Here is a 12260-nt window from a genome sequence, read left to right as displayed (position 1 = left end):
TATATATATATATATATAGAATATCAGTATATATATATTTTTATAGTAATGTAAACTATATTGTCTATGCATAGATGGATGTAAGCAAGATGGGTGTATATAAACTGAGCGTCATATATACACTTTCTGTATACAATATGTGTTGGGGACGGGAAAAGATTGTTTGGCTGGACCAGTTCCTTTTCTTCTTTCTCCAGTGTTGGGTACACATCTGCAGATATACTCTGTAGGACAGTATATATAGCATTGAAGTAAAGCACTGTTGACATACCAGTAATTCACTGGAATTTACTCAAAGCCAGTCTGTTTCAACAGAAATGTTCTTCTTTTGGTTTTAATCAGTTTTGAAAGTAATGAGGAATTAAGTAAAATCGGTTTGTCATTATTAAGCTGGTGTTTGGGCATAACATGGAATCTTGATACCAGTTTCAATTCCATGAATAATTTTTTACAGTCACTTAAACAAGCAAATTTCATTTCCTTTTATTCTGTAAATAAAAATTCCTCCCCAAACTACAGAATATTCAAAAGCCTCTTCCTCATAGGAAGTTATTCTATGATACAATAAATGAAAATATTAATTTAAAACAATATTTGTGATAGAAACAATGAGTTAAAACATTGCATTGTAATTAGCAGAAATTAATTATTTTTTCATTGAGTGATAATGAATTATTTGCTTACTTTTAACAGAGATTTAAAGAATATTTCCAACAAATGTCAGTAGATGGTTCAGATGTATCATCAGGTAAATTCTTTTGTTTTTTTTTCCTTATCATCATCATCATCAATTATTTTTATTGTTATTATTATTATTGAATGAGAGAGCAGCAAATGCCATCAAAGTGACAATGGGGTACAAATATACAAAGCGCAGTATCCACATCATTTCTACCCATCTGTTAAGGGTACACCAGGATCATGCATCACAACCATATGTGCACAACATCGTTATCTCTTATCAAGATAAACAGTGCATGGCCTATCAGGTGGGGGCCCAGTTAGAATTTTCTTCAGGTCAAGTAGTCCATCGCACCCAAAAGGTCCCTGAATAAAGGTTATTAAAGGATGTTGAGTGAAACACTCTTGTCTCCAGGGGTGAATTATTCAAACCCCAAAGAATCCCTCTCACCACATAGCTATGATGCACCCACACTACTTCTGCTTATGATCAGAGAAGCACATATCATCAGCCACTAAGGGACATGCTCAACTGGTTATGGTCAAACAACTGACAAGAAAAACAGTGCTATGAATGTACCAACACACACGAGTTCAAGACATGACAATCCTCACACACTTCTCCTGAGGTATTCCAGAAAGAACTTCATGAAACTATTACAAGAACGCTTCCAACCGATTTCAGTAACCATTAGAAGAATAAGAAAACCAACTATAATAGGGACTCCGTTAGTTCCTAGCAATCTCTGAGGTAGGAATTTTTATAATCCAAAATTATAGACCATGAATAATTCAATTATTTCTAACAGTTATTATAGTCCACTCTGCATTGTTGTACCATTCCAGATATGTTACATTGCTTATATATATGTATGTTTCTTTAAGAAAGTCAGATGGAACTTGGAAGGTAGTAAATAGTCATGAACTTGATGTCTTGAAATGGTGTTTTCTTCAGATGGTTCCCAGAATGGTTGAACATTTAACTTCACACCTTCCAGTTGATGTTGCATTCTACAAACATCCAGCACAACTGAATTATGAAAAAGTAAACAGATAAAATCATTTCGTTGGTGAGGGATTAGGGGTGAGTTGGGGAGTTCAGTGGGTAAAGACAGAAAAGTATTTGAAGACAAAGTAATGTCATTATTATAATACATTAGCAAACAGAAAAATATAATCAACATTTAACTGATACTAAGTAAAGACTATCTCTATTAATTATAACAAATACAAGAAACATCACTGGAATGTTAGTTTCAAATTTTGGCACAAGGCCAGCAATTTCAGGAGAGTGGCTAAGTTAATTACATCAACCACAGTGCTCAGCTGGAACTTATTTTATTGACCATAAACATCACTGGAATTTTGGTTTCAAATTTTGGCACAAGGCCAGCAATTTCAGGAGAATGGCTAAGTCAATTACATCAACCCCAGTGCTCAACTGGTACTTATTTTATTGACCATAAACGTTGCTGGAATTTTGGTTTCAAATTTTTGCACAAGGCCAGCAATTTCAGGAGAGTGGCTAAGTCAACTACATTAACCCCAGTGCTCAACTGGTACTTATTTTATTGACCATAAACGTTGCTGGAATTTTGGTTTCAAATTTTGGCACAAGGCCAGCAATTTCAGGAGAGTGGCTAAGTCAATTATATCAACCCCAGTGCTTAACTGGTACTTATTTTATTGACCATAAACATCACTGGAATTTTGGTTTCAAATTTTGGCACAAGGCCAGTAATTTCACTTGAATTTGTGGAACCAGTTGCTCCTGTATGATAAAACTTGATATTTATTTAACTGTCAATCAGTGAGATATTAGACTAAATCAATTGAAGATCAGGCAACAGACTCAGTAGTTGTCAATTTGTATTCTATCATTTATAAATTCAACACAAGAAAGTCTCTTTTTCAAGTATGGACTGTATTAAAAACACACACACACACACACACACACACACACACACACGCACACACAGAGTTTGACACATGCTTTGATTTTTGGAAAATACAACATTGAACAAAGGATATTCCAACATTTGAATGAAACCATTTCACTTTGATTTGTGGAACCAATTGCTCCTGTATGATAAAACTTAATATCTATTTAATCAGTGAGATATTAGACTTAATCAGTTGAAGATCAGACAACAGACTCAGTAGTTGTCCGTTTGTATTCTGTCATTTATAACCTCAACACAGGAGAGTCTCTCTTTTTCAAATATGGACTTTATGAAATTTTACTCATCATACATTGAAGGACAAATCTTTCAATTTACAATTTAATATAGTAGAACATTTAATATTGTGTGTGTATATATATATATTATATATATATGTGTGTGTGTGTGTGGGTGTGTGTGTGTATATATATTACCTGTTATATACATTATATTATTTTTGTAATTTACTTAATTTTTACTTTTTAATTGTCATTTTAATTTTAACTTTTCTATGGTATGCAATTTTCTAGATGGTGTAACTTAATTGTTCATTTGAATCGATAAAAGGTGTATTTTTCCTAATATTTTATGTATAAGCATGTATATATATATATTAGACCAAAGTTATAGTAAGCAGAAAGGCGAACTCAGCACACACACCCTCGGGCAGGTGACCCTGCTCGATCTGTAGGAAAGGTGTAGGTAGAAACTCCATAAGATGCACCCAATGTAAGCTATGGATGCATAAGAGGTGCAGCAACATTAAAGGGAAATTAACTGATATGATAGCTTTCATATGCAGCAGATGCACAGGGACAATAGACACCACAGACACACAGAAAACATATTCCATCTCACTCCAGGGGAAGAAACTAGAAGTAGTTGACAGTTTCCGCTACCTGGGTGACTAAGTTAGTAGTGGAGGTGGATGCTCAGAGAGTATCACCACTAGAATACGAATAGCCTGGGCAAAGTTCAGAAAGCTCCTACCCCTACTGGCGACAAAGGGCCTCTACACAGAATGTCACAGGGATGGCCCAAAGGTAGATTGTATGATGCATGTGGGCGAACTGCCATGCTTCACGGTAGTGAAACATGGGCTGTGACTGCAGAGGACATGCGTAGACTTGAAAGAAATGAAGCTAGCATGATCCGCTGGTTGTGTAATGTCAGTGTGCACGCACGACAGAGTGTAAGCACCTTGAGAGAAATGCTGGACATAAGAAGCATCAGATGTGGTGTGCAAGAGCGACGCTTGCGATGGTATGGTCATGTACTGCGGATGGATGAGGAGAGATGTGTGAAGAAGTGCCACTCCAAAACAGTTGACGGTATCAGGGGGAGAGGTAGACCCAGGAAGACATGAGATGAGGTAGTCAAGCATGACCTCAGAGCGTTGGGCCTCACTGAGGCAATGGCGAAGGACAGAGATCTCTGGAGATATGCTGTGACTGCAAAGACCCGGGCTGCTTCATGCACCAGTTTCGCATAGCCCCTGCCCATTCAAAGTACCCTGGATCCCAGAACGTCCCACTGTGCTTGAGGAGACCTGTTGAGTCAAGTACATGAAGATGAACATCGAAATAAATATCAATGGAAATAGTAGTTGTGATACCTGTGCCGGTGACACATAAAAAGCACCATCCGAACGTGGCCGTAGCCAGCACCGGCTCGACTGGCTTCTGTGCCGGTGGCACATAAAAAGTACCATCCAAACGTGGCCGATGCCAGCACCGCCTCTTGTACCGGTGGCACATAAAAAGCACTATCTGAACATGGCCGTTGCCAGCGCCACCTTGGCTGGCTTCCGTGCCGGTGGCACGTTGAAAGCTCCAACCGATTATGACCGATGCCGGACCCCCCCAGGCACCTGTGCAGGTGGCACGTAAAAAGCACCCACTACACTCGCGGAGTAATTGGCATTAGGAAGGGCATCCAGCTGTAGAAACTCTACCAGATCAGACTGGAGCCTGGTGCAGCCCCTGGCTTCCCAGACCCTGGTCGAACCGTCCAACCCGTGCTAGCGCGGAAAACGGACGTTAAACGATGATGATGATGATGATGATATATATACACACACACACACATGTTAATTAATACTTGTTTCTTTTCAGGAACCTCATCATCAAACCCATCCCCTCTTCATCCACAACAGAAAGCAGCTTCTGTGATACCCAAAACTAATGTGGCCCTGACAAAGAATCCTGGCATCAAAATAAACCTAATGATTGATTCAATTTCTAATGCATCTGTGAGTAAATAGATTCATGTAACTTATTTATTTAATTATTATTTCATTTCCAAATGAGGAATCATTACAGTTAATTAAAACATTTTCTCAATCTAACTCAAACATTTTATTTCCTTCACATCTGATATCTTGAGAAATCTTTTGCTAACTTTAACAACCTCAAACTTACTACAACCATTCTGTAGAGCCTTTCTTAACAACAATATCAACTGCAACAATGTATCTCTCTTCTCTCCACTGAATGTTCCTTAGTTGTTTACCATTAAATTCTTTTGTAGGTTGATGTCATCATTAACAGCACCAATAAACACCTCCAGCTTAACATTGGTGCTATCTCCAAATATATTCTCCTTGCTGCTGGTCCAGAGATACAAGTTGAATGTAACCAGAAATATCCTCAAGGTATTTCTACATTTGAAATAGTCATTACTAAAGGATATAACCTCAACTGTAAGAATGTATTTCATCTGGTATTACCTCCCTGGGATGAAACTTCATCTGATTCAGTAAGTATCAATCATATTATATCGATTTATTGAAAGAGTTGTTGTACAACCCTAGATTATCATTGATCCAGCATCCCTGTGGCATGAACGGAATTGTCCATAAAACTATGCACAATCCACAGATGTGTTTTTCCAGTCATACAACACTTCCGTCTGCTTCAAGACAGTAGCATGTATGTTGATGTCCACTGATGTACAGTATGGGCTACAGTGTGACAGTCTGGACTTGTAGCATTCCTTATAGTTTCCAGATCATGAATTCTCGGAATGGCCACTGGAAAGATAGGCAACTGCCACCATTGAGGAAAACTGACCTTTTCCTCCACATGGTGATGGACGATAGGCAACTGATTACGAATCAAATAGCCAATGTTAGGAGCATATTCCATGAGACAGTTTTGTCCTCACCAACCATTCTAATTGTTCCTAATGCTTGCTAACATCCAGTTCGAAATTGATTGATATACATTGTATTGTAGATATTCCTTGAACAAACTATTACATTAAAATACAGTCTCTTGTGTGCAGTGTAGAGGATGTTGTATCCCAAACACTGCATCCCAGGCGGTTCTCTGTGTTGTCCTACCTTGTGGGCTCTATTGCTGCATTTTACAATGTGTTCTCACTCAGATTTCCCTCTTGTAAAGAATCATTAATCTCTCTTATTACCTGTTGTTGTTTCCATTAATTACAAGAGCCTACTTCAATTACACTGTGTATCCACCTAATCTTACAACATTTCTCTTTCTATTCATGGCATCCATATGTTCATTCAGACAGGCTTCCTTCTATCACATGATCTATGTTGATCCTTCTGTCACATGATCTATGTTAATCCAATGATCACGTCGTCTATGAATCTAGTAATCACTTGATGTTGTTTAAATGTTATTCTAATCTGTAAATCATAGACCATTTCAGTTTGCAACAACTAAATATGTCTTGCAAACAACTTGCACATGCAAGTGCTACCAGTCAAAAGCTCCGTATATCGGAAGCCAGCAAGTGTATGGGGTCATCAGGAGAGAATGCACGCTGTTTCGGGGCCTACCTCTCGACGGCATCAATGCACACCGATTGCTAGATCAGCTGGTTATAAAGTTAAACTTAATATCCTTCTAGCCATCGCTCATCGTCTCTTTTTAAACCAAATCCAGTGGCTAGCCTTCTCCACTGTAGATTGGATATCAGTCATGGTGGCATTGACTTTATGATGAGTTAGGCCTAACGATAATAACAGTCATCTCACGCTGTGTCCAACAAACCCTCTACAACTGACTTTCATTGGAAAATGTTCTGCTTTCCAGCCTGCGTCTTCACATTCCTCGAGGATGTTTACATAACGGTTCAATTTTTGAGCCCGAGCGGCGTCCATATTATCTTCATGAGGAACCGTTAGCTCGACTATATTTACAACTTTCTTTCACACCACATCAAAATATCTGGTTTTTTCGTAACTGGGATGGGAAAGAAAAACTGGCACCCAGGTAAATCTGCAGTTACCTCCCACTAGCCGTTCCACTTTCCATTTCTCTCAGGAAGTTTCATGATCTTCTTGAAACAGATCCACTGACCTGGTCGCACTTAGGTAATGAAATCTCTAGATGGTACTTTCAACGGTTTTTTCTCAGTGTTGTTGAGATGAATTTGGTTCTTTATAGCATTTAAGATAACCTTAAGGACCAAGTTGTGCCTCCATGTATACCTGTTCAATGCTAATGAACAGTTGGAAAGAATATGTTTTAGTGTACCGACCTTTCCACATTTGCAGATGTCATTCTCTGAGACGTTCCATCTTACTAGATTCGTAGTTGATGGCAAAACATCATAAGATGAATGAAACAGAAAACTCAGCTGAGATGTTGTCCACTTCCACATCTCATCCCAACTTACCTTCCTCTCAACAACATGTTCTTCCCATCTCGTCATTTGACCTTGATGAAAACATCGGATCAAATGAAGCTCTCTTCTCTCTGCTTCTCTTGTTTTGACGCTGTTGCTAACAACAGATCTGCGTTCACTCCGCATCATGCTTGCAAACAGTCTGAACTGATCTGCGCCAAAACCAAATCCTTTCCGATGGTTCTGCGTTGCTTCCACCATATCTCTGGGTATAAGAGAAGAAAAGATGTTGTCAGTTTCTGCCTCTGCTTTCCACTTCCTGGCTGTTTTCACCTCTGGTGGGTTACGCCTGATTTCCATATCCTTCAATCCTCTCAGCATTATGACCGTCCGTATCTTCCCCAGCTTATATATTTCAACTATTGATGCTATTGGTAGCTGCAACGAACCTCTTTTAAGATAAAGAGCTGAACTGTTCAACATACAAGGTAGGCCTAGCCACTTTCTAATGAACACATTACATTTTTGTTCAATGATTTCAACTCGTGACAATGCTACCTCGTATATTAAAAGTGGCCATGCAAGTTGCGGGTACAAGCCGAACTGCAAGCACCAAATTTTATATTTACCTGGTAACTTCGAATTATCAATCGCTGATAACCCAGCCTCGGCCTGTTTCATAATTTCAATCCCACGACTTCTGTCTGACAATGTTCCAGCGTATACTCGTCCCAAGCTCTTGACGGGCTCTTCCTTGACTGTTGGAATGCTTCCTTCAGATATTCGATACTTAAATTCTTTCTCCTCTCCCTTAACATATGTCAGACTACGTGACTTTTTTGCTCTAAATCGCATCGTTGACCACCTTACAAGTTCGTCTAATCTCAAGAGGGCATTCTGCATGATTTGTTTATCTGTAGCTAAAGTGTCACGTCATCCATGAAGGCTTTCTTAGGCGATTGTACATGGGCGATTTGTTACGAAAAATCTACACCTTTCAAAATCAACTCCATGACTAAGATAAACCACGTGACAGATATTGTACAGCCAGCAGCAATGCCAACCTCCAATCGGTGCCAATCTGTTGTAAAATTTCCAGTTGTAAACCTCATTTCGAAACTGTCATAGTACATCCTCATTATTTTGATCACTTTGTTAGGAATGTGGAAGTGGTCCATGGCTGTTATTAGTAATTCATGTGGCACTGAACCATACCACGTTCAGACTTTTCTTGTTTTGTTTGGCGTCCTGGATCGCTTTCCAAATCGAAAAACAGTGTTCAACACATCCAGGGATCCCGGCCTTTTGAACAGATTCATCAACATATCCATTACTCTGTAAATATGTCACTGTTCTCCTCGACAGAATTCCCATAAAGATCTTGCCTTCCACATTCAATAAGGATATCGGCCTAAACTGTTTTATGGTCTTTGCATTGGCCTCTTTCAGCAGGTATATACCTTCTGCCTTACACCAATCCTCTACTATAGTCTCCTCGCGCCACAGTTGTCGGAGTAGGACAAAGAGCTTCTTTCTCAGAAGATTGCAGTACTTGTGAGACTTTATATGAGAAGCCATCACCTCCTGGGGCACTCTTTGCTCTAGTCTTTCTTACGAAGTCATTCACCTCTCTGTCCCTGATGTCCCCAATCTGGAATTCAATATCAGGTCCTGAGAGATGATTTAGCCCATGTAGAGGTGGCAGCGGCTGGTTACGGTGCGGATCACTGTAGGTTTCCTTAATATGAGCATCCAATTCTTCTTTAGTGCACGATAAATTACCACTCTTCGGTTCAGTGAACAGCTTCTTAGTAAAACCGTACGGGTCCTTCAGAAACTGCCCCCGAGTCCTTTTACTCTCCTTTCGAGGCTCATATCGGAATATGTGGGAAATTTCTTAATCAAAGAATATATTTATTACAACTTAATGATTTCTCCCTGTAAGAAGAATTTGGAAATAGTTCCATAAAATGTTCATTATCAATTACTAAACAATTATTTTTTTTAGATTTTGGCAAACATGACTCAAATAATAACGACTTGTCTGGAAACTGCTGAGAGAATGGGAGCAAAAAGCCTTGCATTTCCTATATTAGGAGCTGGAACATTGAAGTACCCCATTGAAAATCTACCCAGAACAATGTCTGAAGCAGTGAAAAACTACTCAAACCAAAATTCAAGCCAGATCAAAGATGTTTACTTCATGGTTTATCCTCAAGACACAGAAATAGTAAAGGTTGGTTGATTTATTTGTTGTTTGATGTTGATATTCTTGGAATTTACCAAAACCAATATTCCACAATAAAGAAAAGAAATAGAACTGATCATTTACTGCCCTTGTTCCAAATATAATTCTCTCCTACAACATCACGGTTTTTCCTCACATACAAAACACCTCAAGCCCTCACGCAATAGAAAGAACTGACAAACTCTCTACTTCCTGCTGAGTATACCTGTCTCCTTGTTTCCCTGCTCATATGTTTCTCTATATTACCATCACACTTCCAGGCCTCTTTCTTCACTCTAATGGCCCTGTCTACTACACTGTTCCAACACCATGCTACCATAGGTCTAATTCAGATTTGACACCACCCACAAAACTTGGTCTGCAGATCTCAGTAAATTGATTCATGGGAACTTCCCTGTATCTTCTGTGTTACACGTCTGTAACTCCCCTTCTTTTCATTAAATGCTTCACTGAAAATGCATAGACAACTGATATGGCATGCCTGATGGGAAATGCTTGCCAAATCCTTCCTCCCAGATGCTGCATGTCATTCTCCTTCTCCATCTTACACCCTACTCCACTCTCCTGAACTTCCTTACAATTGTTAAGTGTTGGATCCTTCATTTCCAGTTGTCTCGTAAGAACTTCTAGCTGTCCTCTATTTTACATGTCTCTATCTCTTCCTGGTTCATGTTAAAAGTTTCAATTAGGACATCTCTAAATATCCGATCATTCAAAGTTGTTGATGATCTGCCAAAGAATATCATAAAAGCAATCCTTCTGTTCATTTGGCAGACCAATTTGAATGGCATAGGCAGAAATAACTGTTGCCATACAACTCTACTCCGAGCTCAAGTACCCAAACACACACTCTGACTATCTCAGCTACATTATCCACCCATTTCTCAGCTAGAAGTATGACTACTCCACCTACCCCATCGCTGATGCTTTCCCAGAGAATTTTATAGATATGTATTTTGCCTGTGAGGTATATGGACGAAGCTCCTCTCCACCTTACTTCTTGAAGGCAGCACACATCGAAACACCTCTGTTAGAACATCTCAACAGACCTAGCTTTCAATGTGTCTACATTGACAAAGCCAATTGTAGGGAACTTCAGGAGGTTGGGGCAGGGGGTAAGAGGGAGAAAGAGAATGACATTCAGCATCTGGGAGGAAGGATTCAGCAAATGTTTTCCACCAGGCATGCCATATCAATTGTCTATGCATTTTATCTGCCATTATTCATTTATCTTATACTTGCTGCATCTGCCTCAAGTGAGGGCTATAAAAGCATTGTTAATACAATAATGAACATATGAAAATAACTAATTAGTTAATCAATTAACGGACTGATAGGTTCTGCATTTTGGTGCAAAGTATAGAAAGTACGACATTAGTGTTGCAGTGATATGGATGAGAGGCAACTATGAAGGGAAGGAAGTGGGGAGGGCAGAAGAAGGATTGTTGGGAGGGGTTCCAGTACAGAAGAAATGTAGGTAATGAGAGCATGAGCGGATGGGCACATCATGAGTAAGGAAAAGATGAAATGATGGGATTTGCACATTTCCACAGCTGATGAAGTAATGGAGATAGAGGAGAGGTGAGATATATTTACAATAACAGAGATATATATTTACATTGACGTTAATAATTAAATGAGGAAATGAGGCATTAGGAGAGAAACTTTGATGATGGTGGATTAAATTAAATTAAATTAAAGATGGGTTTGTTTCAACATGATACAAACACAAGCAGGAGATGAATAGAATAATGCAAAAATTAAAGCAAAGAAACAAATCATAATAGTTTATCTCTCATATCTTTTCATTGTGCATAGAAGTGTGTAATAGTCAGAGTTGTTATTTGAAATGTCTAGTGTTGATATACAGCATCTGTATATACAGACTAATGTAAACATCTATAGACTATATTTGTACATATAGACTAATGTAAGTACGTTGTTTGTATACAACTATATTCTGTATGTATAGTAAGACGGGTGTGTATAAACTGAGGGTCATACATACACTTTCTGTATACAATATGTGTTGGGGACAGAAAAAATTGTTTGGCTGGACCAGTTCCTTTTCTTCTTTCTCCAGTGTTGGGTACACATCTGCAGATATACTCTGTAGGACAGTATATATAGCATTGAAGTAAAGCACTGTTGACATACCAGTAATTCACTGGAATTTACTCAAAGCCAGTCTGTTTCAACAGAAATGTTCTTCTTTTGGTTTTAATCAGTTTTGAAAATAATGAAGACTTAAGCTGAAGCTTGGACATAACATGGAGTCTCGAAAGCAATTACAATTCCATGAATAATGTTTTCTTATTCTTTAAGTAACAATTCCTCACCGAACGACAGAATATTCCAAACCCTGTCCATCGTAGGAGTTTATTTTATAATACAGTGAATAGAAATGTAAATTTAAAACAACATTCATGATAGAAGCAATGAATAAAAGCATTGCATTGAAATTAACAGAAATTAATTATGAAATTATGTTTTTGATTGAGTGATGATAAATTATTTGTTTACTTCTAACAGAAATTTGATGAATATTTCCAAGGAAACACAACAGGTAGTTCAGCTGCATCATCAGGTAAATACTTTCTTTTTATTTATCTTAAATGTATATTCAAATTATGTCATGTCACACTTAATTGCTACTGGTAACATGTAACGCAGTACAACGTATCACATGGTCGGATGGTCAGTGACTAAACTGGCCACTACACTGAGCTTGCTGGGTATTTGTTGGATACCCTGTAGGATGGGAAATTCAACCTGCGAAAAGGTGAAGG

The 12260-nt window shown here is 38.5% G+C and overlaps 1 protein-coding gene across 1 annotated transcript in view; it reads left to right on the top strand.

Moving 5' to 3' along the window:
- LOC115208901 (protein mono-ADP-ribosyltransferase PARP14-like) overlaps positions 1–12260 on the top strand; it is a 58746-nt gene that overhangs the window by 26433 nt on the left and 20053 nt on the right. The window contains exons 6-7 of the mRNA XM_036503040.1: positions 9232–9459; positions 12004–12058. Coding sequence (XP_036358933.1) covers positions 9232–9459; positions 12004–12058 — 283 coding nt within the window. The remainder of the gene's footprint in view (positions 1–9231; positions 9460–12003; positions 12059–12260) is intronic.

The sequence above is a fragment of the Octopus sinensis genome, linkage group LG1 (assembly GCF_006345805.1).
Source record: "Octopus sinensis linkage group LG1, ASM634580v1, whole genome shotgun sequence".
Classification (NCBI taxonomy): domain Eukaryota; kingdom Metazoa; phylum Mollusca; class Cephalopoda; order Octopoda; family Octopodidae; genus Octopus; species Octopus sinensis.
The sequence above is the reverse complement of the archived record's forward strand: the minus strand, read 5'-3'. Positions and strand labels throughout refer to the sequence as shown.